General features: G+C 41.6%; 1 protein-coding gene across 3 annotated transcripts in view; it reads right to left on the bottom strand.

Moving 5' to 3' along the window:
• Positions 1-21,868, bottom strand: part of pdzrn3b (PDZ domain containing RING finger 3b) — a 322,095-nt gene that overhangs the window by 49,980 nt on the left and 250,247 nt on the right. For all 3 annotated transcript variants that reach the window (XM_038810681.1, XM_038810683.1, XM_038810682.1), the window contains one exon: positions 1,945-2,198. In XM_038810681.1, the coding sequence (XP_038666609.1) occupies positions 1,945-2,198 (254 nt within the window). The remainder of the gene's footprint in view (positions 1-1,944; positions 2,199-21,868) is intronic.

Genomic DNA, 21,868 nt, shown 5'->3' on the forward strand with positions numbered 1-21,868 from the left:
CACCCTGTCCCACCTCTCCATACTCTTTCTCCACCCCCACACCCCCTCCCCACAAGGGACACTCCCTTCCCCATAGCTGTTCGCATCCTCCCCTTAACTCCATCCCACCATCCAACCTCCCCCCAGCCCCCTCTACAGTCCAACCAGCATCACTGCAGGGTGTTGGCCCTGGGCAGGCAGTATCAGTGGGTCTTGTCCACGGGACAGAGGATGAAGACGACTCGCTGTGAGATGAGCTCTGGTGCTCCTCATCATTTGCAAATGTCTGACTCCTGCCTTCAGGATCATCTTCCGCTGTCTGTCCGGGTGATCGATCCCTGCATGCGTGCTGGCCATTCCATTCCATCTCACTGGCCCATATATTCTTTGGGGTGATGGAGGGGGGAGGGGAGGCGGGGTTATGCAAATGGAGAGCGGTGATGTTATTCTCACCAGATAAGCTGTCCGACAAGGTTGCCTCACACTTCTGGCGCTGTTCCCTGTGGCCTCGGAGGGTGACCCCAGGTGGGACGTCCAATTGTCCTTGCGCCCTGCCCGTGCCATCTTCCAACACCCACACCTCACAACACCAACCTCCCACACCCCCCACCCAGGACACCCTCTACACCTAGCCCAGCCCTCACACCCTTTAGACAGAGGATCGAGGCAGGTCGGAATGTTGGTGAAAGGTGTTTAACAGTGACTACATACATTAGTGTGCCCTGATCCGCCTCTAACCTTTGTGCTGCACCCGTGTAAACTTAACTGGTGTCAAACTTCCTTATTTTACTTAGCCTCCTGCTCCTTCTAAGTGTGACCCCAGACAGCACATCAGACATTGAGGCGGCCTGCTGTGTATCTCACTCTCTGACTCGAGATGCTTTTGGAGCCGTCCTTTGGAGGGCCAGGACTTGTATTGGTGTGGCTGACTTTCAGGTGTCACAGGTGATGAGGTGTCATCCTGTTCTGCCCGCTGCCCACCAGATGCGGCAGTATCAGGTGGGGGGGATTCAGAAACGCTGAGGCATTCTGGCACCTCCCCAAGAGGGAGGCATCGGCCTGGGTCCCATGACTTTCACCTCCCTTGGGGTGCTCGATGGCCCCCAGGCTACTTCATGGGACAAGGGGAGGCCGGAGTGAGCTCCGGAGGCTCCACTGTCACCTGGAACTGCCAGTCTTGGAGGCCTGCTTTCGTTTCAACCAGGGTCTTGATGCCCGAAATCATGGAGCACAGAGACTGGGCCACATCCCTCAGCGAGTGTGTCATGTTCTTGGTTATGTCCCTCTGTGACTGGACCAGGTCAGTCAGAAGCCAGCCAATGCTCTCAAAGCTCTCAGCCATGACCCTATGTAACTGGGCCAAGCTCTGGAGCACTGGAAAAATGTCCACATGGGTCCAATACATTCAAGGAGTGGTCTGGGGGATTTCCCCACTTGCTATGGGGACATCATTTTGCATTTGGGAAAATAGCCTTCTTCTGCACCTTCCCGGATAATGCCATCACCCTCTGCTTGGCCGGGGTTAGTTCTCCATTAAAATCATCAACTTGTGTGTTTTAAAACACATTATCCAGTATCCAGTGGTTAAAAAAACCCTGAAAAATTGAAACTAATCTTTCAAAGCAATACACACCAAAAGCTGTAAAATAAACTGAGAAGATTAGAACATAAATAAAACCCAATGTTATAGAATGCCTTCAGGGATCTCCAAAATAATTGATACTTTTCCAACTAACCCACGCTGATGGCAGTTTTTGATTTAAATGAGTTAGAGATAGCAATTAAAATAGCAATGCCTCCAGTCCAGCAAACGGTCTTAATTTGTGCTCTTTTATATATAATTATACATAAACTAAAAGGGCACTTTCTTCACAATTTAACTTAATTTTACACATCAGAGGAAAATCGAAAAAATATACTTTGGTTCTTATTTATAAGTGATTATAATAATAAATATACACTTACTCGTCAGGCAAAAGGTAATCTTCTAGTACCACAACAGGTGGAGTAGGTGGCCTGATTTTAGCAAGTGCCATGATGTGTTCAAACGTGATGTCTGTCTGCGTGCCCATATCTACCAGTTGACACTCATGAGATGGGTTAAGAACTTTTGTGCGTGGAGTTCTGCGCAGCACTTGTACCACAATGGGTTCTTTGGCCGTCCTAAATGCTTCCACTGCCTGCTCATGGGTGGCTCTGGATAAGTCCTTACCATTAACCTGTCAAATAAAATTTGAAAATCATCAGGATACACAAACTTCCTTTCTGGGCCACGAACACACAAAGCACAAACAAATACTGTTACGAATCGGGGCACTCGTGTTGTATAGTCCATTTATATGCAATGTGTAAAGATATAATTTATTAGTGGCAAAAATCTGTCATATACTTGGGGCACACTATAAATGTGACATGTTACTACCAAAAACAAATTTCATCGATATTTTTGATTTTACACATTACAGTTAAGTGCTATGCCAAGAAATCAAACACTATAATCAATAATTTTATGGAGAACATTCAACACAAGCAATAAATCATGGCAAACTGTGCTTTAAACTTAGAAGCTAATGTAAAGTAATAACAGTGGACCTCCAAATTAACAATCATAATGGTGGGTTATTTCACATCGGAAATTGAAATTTGTTTGAAATAAAACAATGTAACCAAACAACTGAGTTAATATGCTTTGTATTATTTCATTTCTCAAAGACATGTTGAAGAAGCTTCAGTGTGACCATAGAATGAAACAGTACAGGACAGCACAGCCTTTCATCTCATTGTGCTTATGTTGTCTTTAAGAAAAGCTATCTAATTATGCCCAAATCCCATTCTTTCCCATAGGGCTGTCATTTGTTTCCCTTGAAGCATTTATCAAATTCTCTTTTGAACGTTACAACTGAACCCGATTCCACAATCCTTTCAGGCAGTGCCTTCCAAATCACAACAACTCGCTGAGTAAAGTAAGTATACTCATGGCACTTTTAGCTTGTTTGCCAAGCATCTTAAATTGGTCTCCTCTGTATACGGACCCCTCAGCCACCGGAAACAGTTTCTCAATAGCTCTTTCAATTAACCTCTTAATCTGCACAACTCTAGCTTCTCTGATCTATTCACTGAGCTGAAGTTTCTCCTCCTGGTACCATTCTAATAAATCTCTTCTGCACCACTTCAGGGTCTTGCCATCCTTCCTAAAGTGTGGCACCCAAAATTCAATACAACACTTTAGTTGACAACCAATTAGTGTATCATGAAGGTTTAGCACAACTTCCTTGATATTGTAATCTAATCTTCTATTAATAAATCCAAGGATTCTGTATGTGTTTTCAACAGCTTTCTCAATTTACCTTACTAGCTTCAGACTTGTGGACATGTGTCCCCAGGTCTTTTTGTTCCTGCATCCACTTAAAATTGTACAATTTAGTTTGTACTGTCCCTTTGCTTCCTACTAAAATGCGTCACTTCAAATTCCTCTGCATTACATTTCATTTGCCATGTGGCTGCTCATTCCATCAGTTTATGTCCTCCTGAAGTCTCTTACTATCCTCATCATTGTTTATTACATTTTGGATTTTTGTATAATCTGCAAACATTGAAATTGTGCCTTGTATATCCAAGTCCAGGCCACTAATAAACATCAAAAAGAGAAGGGAAGTGGTGTTAATATTGATCCGTGGGCAATGTTGTTGTTCATTTTTCTCCAGTCTGAAAAATAACTGTTTACCATTACTCACTGCTTTCTGTGCCTTAGACAATTTGTATCTATGGTGCAACTGTCTCTTTAACCCCATTGGCTTTAATTTTGCTGATAAATCTTTGTTGCAGCATCAAACCTCTGCTGAAAGTTCACATATTAACTGCACTACCCTCATCAGCCCTTCCCATTACGTCAAAGATCTTGATCAAGTGAGTCAAACACAGTTTGCCTCCAACAAATATGTCAATGAGATCACAAACTCTCTCTACTTTTCTCCCAAATCCATCCAAAAGGTCTACATTGCATTTTTGCTGCTTTAAATCAGTATTACCACCAGAGAGCTTGAACGAAAGCCCTTCATCACATCACACCGCACAGACCCCTCTTTTTACCTTATCCTTCCAGAAAATAACTCTATTACAGTATGAAGGCATTTCCTTCAGTGAGTCCTGATTCTAAGTCTTAACCAAATTTCTTGATAACCAAACTTCTTGATAATCAATTCCAGATGTTGGTCACCCTCCATGTAATGAAATAGTTCCTGACGTCTGACCTGAATTCGTCATTAATAACCATTCAATTTGTCTTTCAGTTATAGTTGCAATCTGAAGCTCTGTCAATTACCAACTTAACCATGAGTTGAACAGGGCTCTGTTAAACCTCTGGCTTCCCACTGAGAATCTCAGTACAAATTCTATGAGTTTTTTTATACTTCTAACAATTTTGAGACAAATTCATGGGACGTTATTCCTCTGGCTGCTCTGTGATAGGTCATTCAATAAAAAGAGAGAGAAAATTAAATCACTCCTAATGAACTAGAATGGAGCTTTTTATCCCAGCAGCTTTGTTTACTTGAATATGCACAGCACTATCATGGTACATGACCTTTCATTTAATCCATAGTTAATTAATTAGAGTGCAATTGCTCTTTAGAGATCTTTTGAAATGTGTGAAATGAGCCCCCAAAGCAATTTTCAAAATCAATCTTATTTTTTTGAAAGTTCCTAGTTTAAAAAAGTGGTTCAAACTTCTGAGTTCAACTAGAAATCCCCCAAAACATTCCATTTGGAAGTTTAATTGTAACCTTTTAAAAATCACCATCACAAAATTCATAGTGTAAAAGGATGACAAGGTAAATGCCAAGCCTGGGCTGTGCTACATTATGTAGGGTCACAATGACAAATTGAAATACTGGCTTGAGTTCTCCGGCCATTATGATTCTCTTTTCTCACTGGCAGCGTACCCCCGCCCACGGGTTTCCTGGTGAGTGTGGGATGGCTTCAACGGGAAATCCCATTGACAAGTGGTGGGAAGAGAGAATCCCACCGTCAGAAAATGGTGCGCCTCTGAGAAACACGAGGCTGGGGGATTGGAGTATCCCGCCCACTATTTCATCCATTGCCCAGCATGTCTGTTTACAACAAATTTTTGTTTTTCTCATTTCGCAATCCAAACTGTTGTCAAGGTCACCACTGTTCTATTTTAAAGTCTAAACACACTCTAAGTATTTACTGACAGCAACTGAAGTTGTGTTCGTTCACAGGTCACAATACCACTGTCAGAGCAGATTCATTAATCAGTCTTGAGATGTTACATGAGGACAACACCAGAGGATCGAACTCAGAATTAATTGAACAGCCTTAGATTTCTGGATCTACTCCAGTTGCATATTGTGACACTCCTTAAAACCAGCTCTTTTGATGAAGCTTTTGGCCATTTGGCCTATTGCCTCCCTTTGTGACTCAGTGTCGGACTTTGTTAGATAACATTTGTATAAGTGTTTTGGGATGTTATATTGTTATTATATAACATGGACTGGAATAATAGTGAACCATTATTAAAATGTACCCTTTACGGTGAGGGTGAACGTATCTTAGTATTTTTATTTCCTATACATTTCACTATAATTTCTATTGCTAATTACCATTATTGACATCACATATTGAAGGCTGTGAGTGAAATATCCTATGTGAAGAAGTTAGAGGACAGAATGTTGATAAAGATAGACCCACAAAGCTAGATTATAGTGGGAAGAGATGATACAAGTTGTCAAGAAGGTGGACTGAACAGAATTGGGAGATGGCAGAAGCAATCCGGATAGAATTGGTAATGATAAGGTGAACGAATAGCAATTGGGAACTGCTATCAGCTCAAGCTGAGCAGGTAGATAGCCAGCTGTTCAGGCAAGTAAGACAGGCTGCAAGACATCATAATGGGATAATCACAGGGGATTTCAATATCCCCAAGGTAAAGTGGCCTGATAAGCAGCAAACAGAGAAGCAATTTCCTGGAGGTAACCAGCGACTACTTCTGAATACAACATTGCAGCAGAATACTTGAGCTCGGGATCTCCTGGAACCTTTTGTTTTAATTACCACGCAGGAGGGGCAATGCGTCATTTATTTTCGATAACTGACTCATGCTGAAAAAAAGCACTAGCATAGATTTTTTTGATTGTTCGCACCACTTTGGAGATACATTTACTGAAACCCTTTGCAGTTCATTAACATAGCCACGCTCAGACAAATTTCCTGCAATTCACACCAATTTGTGCTATCAAAACCATTGCAGGTAGCAAATTCTTTCAAGGTACCTTGAAGAGAGGGGTGCCCTGTTTCCTATGGAAAATTGGGATGCATTAGCTGAGCCTCTAGTTTACACTTCTAAGATCTCAATTAACACAAGAACCGGACCTGAGAACTGGAGGGCAATGAATGTTACCTGATATTAAAAATAACATGATCCTGGAAATTTGACGCAGGTTAGTCTCATATATGTAGTGGATAAAATGCTTGGCAGTATTATACTCTCTGCTATTGATGTTCAGCTGAACAGCAAAGGCACCATAGATCAGTCCCTTCCAATAAAAAAAACACTGAGTCACAGGTGTGGCCAGAGGGATACCTATCTATTTGATTAGAAATTAACTTCCATATACACACACATAAACTGCAGGCAAATAAATGTACTTTACATACGTATATTTACTGAGCAGAGATATATTGTCATTTCATAAACAAGGATCTAAAGCACTCACAACAAACCAAAGTAACTTGCTCACTCTGTTTTACATCTGCTGCAATTCTGGGCTCATAATTTAATAGTGGATGCAGTGTATCCAGTGGTTACAAATTACCTATATTTTCGGAGGCACACAATGAAGTTCCACAGAATGGAATGAATACAGCTAGCCAGCTGGACTGAAAACTGGAAAGAAGAGATGATATATGAAAAAAAGGGTCCAGATTGTCTGAGAGCAATATTCACTTCATAAATCAATTTGGAGGAGAATATTTCTTGTGACATATATTTTTTTTTAAAAATCTGGACAATTGAATGTAATGGTTAAGGAAAGGGAAGATTATTCAGAAATATATGCATAATGTATCATTAAGTCCACCAGTGTTCTTTCGACAATTGAAGGAAAATAGAGTATTCACTTACTGCCATCTAAGCTAAATGTGTGTTCCCTTGCTTGTGTTAATATTGAACAGTACTCTGGATTTAGTTATTTAGAACCATAGAATTCTGACAGTGCAGGAGGCCACTCAGCCCATCTAGTCTGCACCAAGCCTTTGAAAGAGCACCCTATTGAGGCCCACTGCCTCGCCCTATCCCAGCAACCGCACCTAACCTGCACATCTTTGGACTTTATTTCTTTAATTTCTTGGCAAATGTCTTTAAAAATCATCAAAATATGAATATGACCGTCTCTCAGCTGTCCCCTCTGCAATGGAAACAGTCCAGTCATTCATGAGAATTTCTGATAGTACAGAATGAGAATTTCTGATAGATTGTGCATCTGCAATATTCAACAACTTTAGTTGATCATATTTTGTACTCCCTTCAAGGTGACGACGCATCACCTCATAGAGCATTGTGGATCCACTCAAGGTAAAGATCTATCCTCAGTAATTCCTGGGATCAAATATTCCAGAGGATGCAACTGCTCTGATGCAGCTACTTTGGGAAGGGCAATTAAAGGTTGATGTTGGGAAGGGGATAAAAGGTTGTTATTCTATGCAGAGAACAGCAACACAAGGTTGAATAGAGATGGATGCATAAATAAATGCGCTGTAATTTTGCTGCACTATCACATCTCGGGCATATTTATGCAGAACCTTCCCATACAAGAATAAATGGGCAGTATAGCGTTCCCAATAGAGAACATCACACAAAAATGTAGTCTGAATTGGCCAAAAGATTGTTTCATTCTTCCTAGCTCTCTTAAATCTCATGTTTATTCCTTCCTACTGGTGAACAGGTGGAATATTATAAACACAAATTAAAAGTAATAATTTGTTTCATAATTACTGAATAACCTAATGATTTTCTTTGAGAACTGGTGCACCAATTTAAGTTGATTGACAAAGGGACCCACTACGGTGGAGTGAGGAAAAAGCATTTTTTTAATGCAGCAAGTGATTCAGGTCCGGAGTGCACTGCCCGCAAGTTTGGTGAAAGTGGATTCAATCGTGGCTATCCAAATGGAATTGCATAATCTCCAGAAGAGAAAAACATTGGGAGGGGAACAGGAAAAAGGCAGAGGAGAGGGCCGCCCTATAAAGAGAACTGGAGCAGACATGATGGGCTGAATGGCCTCCATGTTACCATTCCATCATTCCATTCAGATTCAATCCCTTTCTGTGGAACAATTCCCCTAACCCCTACCAATGCACATCCGTTGGATGATAACGGAATGAGAAATGACATTGTTCACATTATAGACGCAAGTGGTATAGTTGCATGAAAGCATCATTACTTTTGTAGGTGTAAAGGCACAAACAGATGTTCTTCTGTGAGGTAGAACTGAAACTGTAAGCTTGATAATGCAAAAAAGATGTACACAGGTGGAATATGTGGTGGATTATTGACGCTAATAACATTGTTTGCATTAACACATGATTTATAGTTATTTGGCACAATAAAACAGCTTTGTTTTCAGATGTCAAGAGCACCTCATTCAAATCTGGTAGGATGTTTGTTGTTGAATATTACAATCAAATTATGCATTCATCACCTGAACTGAAAGCCTAAGTGTGTTTTTGCGAACACTGTGAACAGATGTCTTGACTAATTGTAGCGGTACATTTCAGAAGGTACTGAGTATTGAAGGGACCAATTATGCCACTCTTCACAGGCGTAGTGGTCGGAAATTCCAAATGGAATTACTGGGAGGGGCAAATCTGCCCATTCAAATATATATATCAATATCTTTCCCTCAAACCCAACCTTCCTGCATTAAAATAGAACATAGAACAGCACAGCACAGAACAGGCCCTTCGGCCCTCAATGTTGTGCCAAACAATGATCACCCTACTCAAACCCACGTATCCACCCTATACCCGTAACCCAACAACCCCCCCCCCCCCCCCCCCCCCCCTTAATGGTTCCCAGTGCAGGGGAAAAATGTTCACACAAGAACAACTCACTACACTTAAATTCATATTTCAGAAGTAGCAAATCAAGTAGGAAGTTAGGTTTGAGAAATAATAAAGATGCCCTAATCAAATCACTTATGAACATAAGCCTACAGGGAAAAATATATCAACAGTAACATTTTACGTTTGCAATTCAGAAGTTGCCATCTCTAAACAAGGTTTTCAATTCTTATTTTACAGAGAGTGTGCAGCAAGGTTTAATCACCTTAATTCAGTTTTTAATTAAAATTTCCAGTTACTCTGATATATTTTAACCTACACTACCTATTATCTGAAACCAGTGTATAATAATTATTTCTTTTAACTTCATAATCTGATGTTAATATGAACATGTAATATAATCATCACCTTTTCTGGAAATGTCTGATTATAACCACCAAGTCCTTGAATGAACAAATTTAAATAAATTATGTTGCCGAAAGCATTGGCAATTAATTATATCAATAATATTAGTAGACACCACAAATTAACTTGAGATTGTGACAAAGAACGGCTTTGAATTTCCCATGTTCCTCAATAATAATACTGTTGTTCCCCCAAAAGTCCAAAGTTCTTGCACCTGATGAGATCAAGCAGATAACCAGTTACCCCTCTTAGACTCTCTTGTAGCGGTTGTAAGAGACTGGCACAGAAGCAATTCCTCGGATTCTCAATTTTTATTACAAAAAGAGAAAGGACTTATTGCTCGCTTTGCACCTGACCCATAATTCGGGAGAATGGGATTCATAGTGACATTTGCGGATGGTTCCCAGTGCAGGGGAACTGTCAAAAGGAAATTAGCATTTCTGGGGAACTCTCATGCAAACAGTATCGGTAGGAGCGACCAGCTCACAGTCCTTCTGGAGATGAAGTCTCATTTTCACCATGAGGATACATTCCATTGTGTTATCTGGCACTACTGCTGTGCTAATAGAGATAGACTTTGAACAGATCCAGCAACTCAAGACTGGGCATCCATGAGGCACTGTGGCCCATCAGCAGCATTTAACCAGAATCTGTAACCTCATGGCTCGGCATATCCCCACTCTACCATTACCAACAAGTCAGTGGACTAACCCTAGTTCAATGGGCAGCACGGTATCATTGTGGATAGCACAATCGCTTCACAGCTCCAGGGTCCCAGGTTTGATTCTGGCTTGGGTCACTGTCTGTGCGGAGTCTGCACATCCTCCCCGTGTGTGCGTGGGTTTCCTCCGGGTGCTCCGGTTTCCTCCCACAGTCCAAAGATGTGCAGGTTAGGTGGATTGGCCATGATAAATTGCCCTTAGTGTTCAAAATTGCGCTTAGTGTTGGGTGGGGTTTCTGGGTTATGGGGATGGGGTGGAGGTGTTGACCTTGGGTAGGGTGCTCTTTCCAAGAGCCAGTGCAGACTCGATGGGCCGAATGGCCTCCTTCTGCACTGTAAATTCTATGAAAAATGAAGAGTGCCGGGGCGGGGGGATCTAAGTTCTGCGGTCCAGACACATACAGTCATGAATGGTGGTGGACAATTAAACAACTCACTGGAGGAAGAGGCTCCACAAATATCCCCATCCTCAATGATGGAGGACCCCAGCAGTTCAATGCACAAAGGCAAGGATGAAGCATTTGTAACAATCTTCAGTTAGGAGTGTAGAGTGGATGATCCATCTCGGTTTCCTCCAGAGGTCCCCAGCACACAGGTGCCAGTGTTCAGCCAATACGATTCACTCCACACGATATCAAGAAATGGCTGAAGGCACTGGATACTGCCAAGGCTATGGGCCCTGACAATGTTCCAGCAATCGTACTGAAGGCTTGTGCTCCAGAAGCTGCTGCGCCCCGAGCCAACCTGGTCGAATACAGCTGCAACACTGGCATCTACCCGGCAATGTGAAAAATTGATCAAATTATGTCCTGTACACAAAATGCAGGACAAGTCCAATCTGAACAATTACCGCCCCATCAGTCTACTTTCCATCATCAGTAAAGTGATGGAAGGGGTCATAAAGGGTACTCTAAAGCGGCACATGCTAAATCATAATCTATTCACGGATGCTCTGTTTGGGTTCTGTCGGGGTCACTCAGCTCTTGATCTCATTACAGCCTTTGTTCAAACATGAAATAAAGAGCTGAATTCCTGAGGTTAGGTGAGAGTGACTGCCCTTGACATCAAGGCAACACTTAACAGAACATGGCATCAAGAAGCCCTACTAAACTGGAATCAATAAGAATCAGCAGGAAAACTCTCTGCTGTTTGGAGTCATACCTGGCACAAAGGAAGATGGTTGTGGCGGGCGAGGTCAATCATCTCAGCTCCAGGACATCACTACAGAGTTCCTCAGGGTTGTGCCTCCAGCCTAACAACCATCTACAGCTGCTTAGTCAGTGACCATCCCTCCATTATGTTTCGAAATGGGGATGTTCGCTGATGATTGTACAATGTTCAGCATCATTTGCGATGTCTCATATACTGAAGCAGTCCATGTCCAAATGCAGCAAACCCTGGACAATATCCAGGCTTGCACTGACAAGTGGAAAGTAACATCCATGCCACACAAGTGCCAGGCAATAGCTATCTGCAACAAGAGAGAATCTAACCATTGCTATTTGAAATTCAATGGCAATACAATCGCTGAATACCCACTATAAAAATCTCGGGGTTACCATTGATCAGAAACTGAACTGAACTAGCCATATAAACACAGCGGCTACAAGAGCAGGTCAGAGGCAAGGAGTTCCTGTGGCAAGTAACTCGCCTCCTGACTCCCCAAAACCTGTCCCAAATCTACAAGGCACAAGTCAGGAGTATGGTGGAATACTCTTCACTTGCCTGGATGAGTGCAGCTCCAACATTTCAGAAGCTTGACACCATCCAAGTCAAAGCAGTCCGCCTGATTGGCCCCTTTCCACGAACACACAAACATACAGTTGGGGCTGGTTTAGCACAGGGCTAAATTGCTGGCTTTGAAAGCAGGCCAAGGCAGTCCAGCAGCACGGTTCAATTCCCGTACAGCACGGTTCAATTCCCGTACCAGCCTCCTCGAACAGGCGCCGGAATGTGGCGACTAGGGGCTTTCCACAGTACCTTCATTTAAAGCCTACTTGTGACAATAAGCGGTTTTCATTTCATTTCATTTCTCCCTCCACCACCGGCGCACCATCTACAAAATACATTGCAGGAGCTCACTAAGGCTCTTAGGCAGCATCTTCCAAACCCACGACTGCTACCATCTGGAAGGACAAGGGCAGCAGATACATGGGAACTGCAATGCATAGCAGTTCACCTCCAAGTCATTCAACGTTCTGACTAGGAAAGATATTGGCGATCCTTCACTGTCCATAATCCTAGAACTCCCTCCCTAACAGCACTGTGGGTATACCTACATCACATGGACTGCAATGGTTCAAGAAGGCAGCTCACCACTACCTTCTCAAGAGCAATATTGGGCAACACGGTGGCACAGCAGTTAGCACTGCTACCTCACAGCGCCAGGGACCCAGGTTCAATTCCCACCTTGGGTAACTGTGTGGAGTTTACACATTCTCCACGTGTCAGCATGGTTTACCTCCGGATGCTCCAGTTTCCTCCCACAGCCCAAAGATGTGTAGCTTAGGTGAATTGGCCATGACAAAATTGCCCCTTAGTGTCCAAAGATGTATAGGTTAGGATAAGGGGTTACCGGGATGGGGCGGGGAAGTGGGCTTGGGTGGAGTGCTCTTTCAGAGGGTTGTTGCGGACTCGCTGGGCCGAATCGCATCCTTCTGCACTGTATGGATTCTATTATTTCTATAAATTAGGGATGGTCAATAAATGCTGGCCGAGTCCACATACCCATAATACAAATTTTTAAAAAAATCCTTGCTTGGCATGTTCCGAGAGAGGCTCTCCAGTTCATCATTGGGGTACACTCCCATATTGCAAATCTGATGCTGGGGATCACGGACGTTTTGGCGCTATTTCATTTTAAATCATTCTTTTATACCATTAGTGCAGGTTATTGTGTGCACTTATTTTTGTTCATATGCACTGTGTATATTGCAAATTGATAGTGGACTGTTGGGAAATGACCTCCATATAATCAATGTAGAAACTGAGAAACTTAGCTTTGAAACCCAAGTGTATACACAGTAATGCACTTTTCAATGGTGGTTAACTTTTGAATTAGGCATCTGTCAACATTGATGACTGTGATTAATGTTTCCTGTTCTTAAAAATTTCTTGAAACCTATTTTGAAGATTGTGCGCATTAGGATATAGTTCCTGCATTTTTCTCAAATTTCACTTTGCGATACTATATAAGAAACATATTTTGCTGCTAAACAAATATATTTTAGGTTACATAGCATAGTCTGTGTTTAGTGGATTAACTATTGCCTCTTGTAAGCAGGATCATTCTGATAAACAAACCAGTATTGTATGGCTGTTTCGTACAAATGCATAACTATCAGTTTACTATCATTTTACATGCTGTATATCATCCACACAGCAAATAAATCAATTGGTTTTATTTGGTGTAATTGCTCAGTCCTATTGGGAAATATGCCACAAATGCTTCACTGTTTGTTCCCTTACTCAATGAAAGTAGCAATTGTAGTCACCCCACAGTCCCCAAGGGAACAGTTAGTGCACTACATATCAGCCGCGAAAGATGGATTGCCTTGTGTAGTGACATTTTTCTATGATTCACCAGCTTGGTTTCTGCATCTCTAGATAGCTTTTACCATTGCTCAAGCTTTCCTTTGTAGCACAAGTACAGCAACCGAAGCAAAGTATAGCTGCTCCCAATCAGGTAATCCACCCGTACAAGAACAGGCTGAACGATGGCCAAGTTGGAGTCGCACTATTATGAAGAAAACAGCAGGACACAGTGAAGAAGACTTCTGCACAAATTGTACATTCCATTTATTTTCCTTCGATGTCAGGGGGAACTTAAAAACATGGACAATTTTCCAATCAATAGATTGTGATTGCTGAAGTATTCGGTCAATTTATGGAGTCATAATGTGGAAGACATGTGCAAAATGCTGATTGAGCACCCTCATTCAGTTGGAAAATATATATTTTCTGGTGCTGCTGATTTGTCTTATTAATTGAAGTAGTAATCATCATACATTTTGGGTTAAACGTGTTACCTACCGGGCTGCATGGAACTTCTAACAGCACCTTTGACAACCACTGTTCATACACATTTCAAGAATGCTCACCACAGGGGCAGCTGAGCCAAACAAGACATGAGGTTATGGAGCATGCATATTTAGAGAACAAAATGCCACAGATAACCTTCAAGTCTTCCTCAAGCAAATAAAGGTTAGGAGCCACAAATTGCTGGATGTGTGGCGACAATCCTGCCAAAAATGTTACATCCACGGAGGGGGAGATGACACTGGCACTGATAACCTCATCTCTAATACCATAAAACACGGCTGCAAGAGGTTCAATAACCTAATCAGAACAGAACAGATAATATTCTGTCCACTTACCTTGTTCTGTTGGGGAAGGGGGAAGTCCCCTCCCGGTACAAAACTGATTTGGGTTCATTGGTCGTTGAGGCCTAAACCAAAGGCGAATGAGCCACCAAGAGTGCTGAGTGTGTGTTTTCACAGGTACCATGTGAAGGAGAAAGTCCTTAATTGGGCGGAACAGAAGTGGGAGGTGCAATGGGCTGGATCTGGTACACGTATATACCAGGACTTAATTTTTTAAAACATAATCTTTATTGTCACAAGTAAGCTTACATTAACACTACAATGAAGTTACTGTGAAAAGCTCCTAGTCGCCACATTCCGGCACCTGTTCGGGTACACTGAGGGAGAATTCAGAATGTCCAATTCGCCAAACAGCACTTCTTTCGGGACTTGTGGGAGGAAACCGGAGCACCCGGAGGAAACCCATGCAGACATGGGGAGAACGTGCAGACTCTGCATCCTGTGACTCAAGCCGGGAATCAAACCTGGGACCCTGGCGCTGTGAAGGAACAATGCTAACCACTGCGCTACCATGCTACCCTTACAGTGAAGATGGTGAGAGGGCGGGTGGCCTTCAGTCGAGTGAAGATGACACTGTATAACAGTGGGGTGCGGTTCAGCGTAGTGCACCCAGCTATGCTGAGGGTGACGTCCAACTCCAAAGACTTTATTTTCAGACGGTTGAAGGGCCAAGGCATTTATGAAGGCAGGAGGACTGGGGCAGAAATTAGAAATAGGACCAAGGATTGGTCTTGGACTGAGAGTGCGGGGGTAGGGAGGTGGTGGATGATTGAAGATAGTTCTATTTTTTAATTTCCTATTTTATGATTTTTTTATTCTATGTTGTTTTATGTGTTAAATGGGGTGATGTTGCCTGACTGGGTGAGGTAGGAGTTGGGAATACCAGAGGCACGTCCTGTTGGTATGGAGGTCAGCTTCTCTGCCCTGTGCCTCAGCATGGCGGGGGGACCTACTTGATTTATGACCCATGAGAAGGTGAAATTTGAGCTGAGGGGGATAAAGGAGGGGTTCTAGAATTCATGGGGACCTTTTATTGTGCACTTTCGGGAACTGGTTGCCATTGAACATTGGGGTGGGGGTTATTCTTGTATTGTTGCACTGTTCACAGTTTGTTAAATTTTACCTGGAATGCACAAATGGATGGACTGGATTGTATATTGAGGGGGGGGGGGGGGGGGTGGTATTGCTTCTGGGGGATTGTTATTGTGGTTGTTATTTTTTGTTTGTTTTTCTTTTGCTGTGTATTTGATGAAAATATTGAAAAGGTTTTTTAAAAAAAATCTCTTCTGCCTTTTATTGGATCATAATCGATTTTTTGCCTGAACTCCTTTTATTTTTTTTTATCGACCTTAATGATCTTAGCTTTAAAAAAAATGTTCTATTGGAATACTATTCCAGTAGAAGTCCTTTGGTCAAGGGGTTGAGGAAGAGTTCCAGATGGAATTCCTTTTTCATTTAATGACTTTTTATTGGATCATTCTGCATGGCAAGAACAAACCAAAGTTTATTTTACCAATTCACAAAACATAAATCTTTCTCTGAAGCCCTGGTATGAATCTCATGAATCTGCATTTGGGCAGTGCATCTTTCCTGTATCTTTCACCTCCAGTACAAAACGTAGTCTGGATGCGGTCTGACCAAAATTCTGTACTAAAGAAAAATCACTCCCTCATTTTTGTATTGTGATTCCCTTGAGAGGAAAGCCAACAGGCCACCAACCTTTGTGATTATCTTTTGTACCTGTGCACTAGCTTTTGGCAGTGTGTGTGACCAACTCCTGAATCCCTAGGTTTCTCCACAGCTTCCAGTATCGCACAATTAACACTGTGTGCAGAGTAGGAAAACAGAATTGTTAAACGTAATTTGATTCAGTCTTGGAACAGAAATCCACATTTTGTATAATCTACTGTACCAGAGCATCAATAATCTTTACAGTAAGATGTTATTACTGTAGTACTGCGAGTGGAGAAAAATTAATATTTTTTTCAGAGGATATCCCAATTTGGTGAGCAGTTAAAATTAAAACGATCAATAATTTAGATATAAATTATGGGTTCTACTAGGTCTCTAGATAGGAGACTTAAATTTATTTGGTGTCTTTATGACCCTCATAATATTGAATAAGATTCCCTCTTTAAGCATCTGTTGGGAAGACTAACATCACTGCACTTTGAAAATATTTTACTCTGATATATTAATGACACGGCATTGCATATTTCAAAACTACTTTGACAAACATGTGAACTTTTCTTCAGGGAATTGCCTCTGCAACAATTGGTTCCTTGCATACCAAATAATTAATTGAAGATTTCATCGAAAGATATGTGTGTAGTTTTTCAGACATATCATTCATTTTTTGAATCATAAGCCTTTTAAACACTGGACGGAAAAAAATAAATCAAAACATTGTACCACAAATGGAATGAGGTAAAAAAATGACAAGCGATTATATCTGAAAGTGAACATTGAAGTGTTTGAATTTAGTTATTCAGAGCTCTTGTATTTTGTTTCATGTTTCAACGTAGCCATTTAAAAAAAATAAAGAACCTAAAATGCTTCTCAAATATACACGACCCAGCAGTCAAAGCACCTCATCATGTAAACATTTTGACTGGCGGGCTGCACAAAGAGATTACACCTGTGAGTAAACATTGTTTTATTAAACTGCTGACATTTGGCTTTGATGGGGCTTTGTGCCTGTGCATTCTCCTGCTTAAAAGAATAATAATGAGATCTGGAATAAACCAACAATAGTTCATTTATGCACACATGAAATTTCACAATTTTAGGTGATGTATCAAGGGACTCTTTTCACATGGTGTCTATTATTCTGCTCACTTCTAACATACCCCATTTAATTAAAGATCTTACTTGCACTATAGTGGTGGAACACAATATTTCCTCAAGTAATCCTCTTGTTATTTCCAAAGAGACAGCCAGTTACACTCAGCTGGAGGCAATGCTACATGTGGAGTTCCTTAACTAACTATGTACATAGGGCTAGCACATCAGATACCAATATTTTTCCAACACTCCATTCTGCTTTTCTATAAAGTAGGTTTCAGTTTTGCACTGAAAGGGGCAAATATTTGTACACTTAAATCTGGATAATCATTTCCATATTTAACTTGCATCTCTTCTCATTCAGCATCAAAGCCTTTGTCTTCCTGAGTGAAAATGTTATAGATTCATCAGAATTGTACAACCATAGCTTTAATTACAATTTATAGGGCGATTACAAACATTTTCAATTAATAGTCAGCAAGACAACATTTCATAATTAGTTAAGTAATTATCCATAGTCCACAAAGGACCATAGGCATCTCTCCCCCATTAGAGAGACACAATTGGTTAATATAGCTCGAGGGGCACCACTCCACAAGAGAGGGGCAAGGCAAGGAGGCAAGCCTCCATGAATTCCTGGAGCCAAGATTGGAACAATTTAAAAGGAAAAACTTGTTTTTATACAAATTCTGTTTTAACTCAACGTAAACCAAATTAGGTTGAGGTAATTGACTATTAATTCCCTTGCTTTTAAGTAGAGTAACCAATAAATTATCGTATAATAAATCTGTAAACAGCGTAGTGCTGCTGGAAAACACAGAGGACCATGGTTTCATTTAATGAAGAGGCGATATATTTGAAGATAAAAATAGCGGAGGGTACCAATGCTTGTCTTAATGGAGTTAAATGGACAGCAACTTCCAGCATGCGTGCATGCACAGTTAAACACAAGGATTTGGAAGTTGATGTCAGGAATACCCCACTCCTTCACACAATGTACTGTAACATTCCTTACAGATAGGCATGCTACTGAAATCAATGTAATGGCTAAAATTTGGTACTTGTTCCTCACCAAAGGCATCAGAAAATGCAAAGCTGGTCAGGTGCAAATGAACTTGCAATGGGTTGGTAATTAATAATTGATGCTAAACAATCTCTCGCGCCCAGAAATTTTATTCATGAGTGCAGAATCCCATTTCATTAGAAGTTAATTGATGTTGGTGATATACAATTAGATATCTTTTTACTTTTATTGTTTGTCGCTTTTACCTCTCTCTTTCTTCATCACATCTGTTGTTTCTAACCTTTATTTTGCTTTCTTCAAATGCTCCAAATCTAAGTTTAGTTTAGACTACACACACCTGATTATTTTCAATCTAATTGGTTGAGGCCCATTGTTATTTGACTTGCTCTCTCACATCACAAATGTTCTGTAGAAGGTACCACTCTGAATCAGACAACAAGCTCTAAATTTTCCACAGAGTCATGACGACTCAAGGGACGTTTAAAAATAGTGGGCAGGACTCGCTGCAGAAGTGTTGCCCCCATTTTCGATAGATTTTATTTTCACTGGTAGGGGAAAGGAAGATGGGTTGTGAATCACACAAAAGGGAAACTTGGACTCAGCAGGACAATTTAAACTCCGTGCCGAGTTCAAACAGACCATGAAAGGGGCAACATAAGAGTGTGCAGTTGAATGGCCACCCGGGGGCCTCCAATCGCCTGGGAGACCCCTCCCCTCCTTAAGTCCCGTTGCACCAGATCCACGTTTGTGGAAGCCAGTGCTAAACAGTGGGTGGGTCTCCGAGACGAGGCCATTCGACTCCGTGCCTTAAATAACTCCAGCATAGACATTAGATAACTCCAGCATGACTATGTAAATCTGGATCCAGAAGGTGCAAATCTGGGTCCAGATTGCTATGCCTTATGAGAGGCATCTTGTAAGATGTAACGGCCTTGTCATGTCACCGAGTCAGGCGTAACGAGGCCGGTAGATTGTACACAGAGTTTATAACTGTGCCAGTGTTTGAGGTACTGACTCACCTCTGAAACACATACTTTAAAGGATATTTGTTTAGTCTTCATCCCCCCCCCCCCCCACCTGTTTTTAACTTGGGAGTGGAAGCCAGGTTATGTTCGACACAACTTTGTTTTCAGTTGAGACAATTTGCACATTTATAAATGTGTAAGGGACTTATTCCCCTGCAGCTCCTTATGCAGGGCACTTAAGGTCTGTATAACTGTTAAGATATCAAGTTATTTAAATAGCGTGCCTTTCAAAAATTGAAAACAAAACAACCTGCCTAGATCGGAGTTGAAAAAAATTGTGCTCACAATTTCCATTGATATTTGTTGACAAGATCCTAGGTGTTATAATTATAGCATTATTACTGCTTATTTGCTTTCCGTAACCTATCAATATTACAGTGGGAGGCTGTAGGGTCTCAGTTTGACTGACAGTTCAAAGAGGGGTGGTTTAGCTCAGTTGACCGGGCAGTTAGTTTGCGCTGCAGAAGAAGGCCAACAGCCCGGGTTCAATTCCCGTACTGGCTGAGGTTATTCATGAAGGTCCCGCTTTCTCAACATTGCTCCTCGTCCGAGGTGTGGTGATCTTCAGGTTTAATCACCACCAATCGGCTCTCACCCTCAAAGTGGAAAGCAGCCTATGGTCATTTGGGACTGTGGCAACTTTACTTACTAGCTGCAGAAATGTTGTGAAAAATGTAGGGCAAAATAATAATAATAGTTGGGATTTTTAAAATGGGATTTATCTGCCCCCATGAAGCATATATATAGAAGGTAATGGAAAGGGGATGTGGGCAGAATCTGATAGAAGGAAATGATCAGAGATGGCTCTATCTGTGATTGATATGATGGCACCAGCAAGACAATGTGAGATGGAAAGGTCAAGGAAATGGCTGTGAATATGATTCGGGGAGTTTACGTTGACGTCAAGACTTCAGGATGAAAGGAGGACAATGAACTGTGAGAGAGCGTATGATATGTTGAGATTGAGGTTCAAATCACAGAGGATGAGGAGTCATTCAATAAAGAGGCCGAGGGAAGAAAGCAGTGAAGTTATCTTGGTGAGCAAATGCCCAGCACACCTGGAAAGGAGGTAGAAAATTATGGGATGGTAGAGTACCCGAGAGGAGGCATGGTGATCGATGAGGTGAGTCTTGGATGGGGAGAGAGAAAAGGAAAGGCATTGGAGGAAATAGGGTGATGTGATCAGGTCTAGATCAGCAGCTAAAAACGTGCATATGAATTAACTGGAGAGGCGGTGGTATTGTCACTGAACTAGTAAACCAGAGTAATGTTCTGGGGATCCAGGTTCAAATCCCGCCAGTGCAGATGGTGAAATTTGAATTCAATTTTATAAAAGTCTGGAATTAAGAGCCTAATGATAACCATTGTCAAATAAATCCATCTGGTTCACTCATGTTCTTTATGGAAGGAAATCTGCTATCCTTACCTGGTCTGGCTGACACGTAACTCCAGATCCACAGTAATGTGGTTGATTCTGAACTGTCCCCTCAAGAGCAATTCGTGATGTGCAATAAATGCTGGCACAGACTGCAATACCCATGTCCCATGAACAAATGAAAAAAAATGCTCAAGTTACATAGTCCTGGTTACATTAAATTAGAATACAGAAAAACGTGATAGTAAATGGGAAATGTAGATATGGAGGAGATAATAGAAATGATGATTAAAGAAGTGAACTGGTCTTAAAAAAAAAAGTCCTGTGAGAATTTGAAAACATTAACATGGAAAGTGCTATTTATTAAGTGGAAGTTGACAAACCTTTTGATCTTTCTAATATTTGAAAATGAACTTCTGGGGCCTCACGGTAGCATGGTGGTTAGCATCAATGCTTCACAGCTCCAGGGTCCCAGGTTCGATTCCCGGCTGGGTCACTGTCTGTGTGGAGTCTGCACGTCCTCCCTGTGTGTGCGTGGGTTTCCTCCGGGTACTCCGGTTTCCTCCCACAGTCCAAAGATGGGCGGGTTAGGTGGATTGGCCATGCTAAATTGCCCGTAGTGTAAGGTTAATGGGGGGATTGTTGGGTTACGGGTATACGGGTTACGTGGGTTTAAGTAGGGTGATCATTGCTCGGCACAACATCGAGGGCCGAAGGGCCTGTTCTGTGCTATACTGTTCTATGTTCTATGTTCTTATCCTATCATTAAAATTGACTCTGATAATAATGATAGAATCGACATTTTTTTGGACAAAGATTTGCACACTTTTAGCAAGGAATCAGGCACCAGTTTCTTGGTTGTCGACCAATTGTTTTGTCACAATTCTTTTCGTCATTGTTGAGTTACAAAATATTATCGGTTATTATTGACTTATGAGACAAATGCCACTGCTCTGATTTGGTATTTTAACAAAGTTTCCAAATTGTGTAAACTAAACAGGTGCATGCCACCATTAAAATGATAGATGTGCATCAGGGTTCATCCACTAATATCGTCAATAGCTTTGATTGTCTATCGGCTATTGCATCATGTAA

The sequence above is a fragment of the Scyliorhinus canicula genome, chromosome 11, assembly GCF_902713615.1.
Source record: "Scyliorhinus canicula chromosome 11, sScyCan1.1, whole genome shotgun sequence".
In the NCBI taxonomy this organism is placed as follows: domain Eukaryota; kingdom Metazoa; phylum Chordata; class Chondrichthyes; order Carcharhiniformes; family Scyliorhinidae; genus Scyliorhinus; species Scyliorhinus canicula.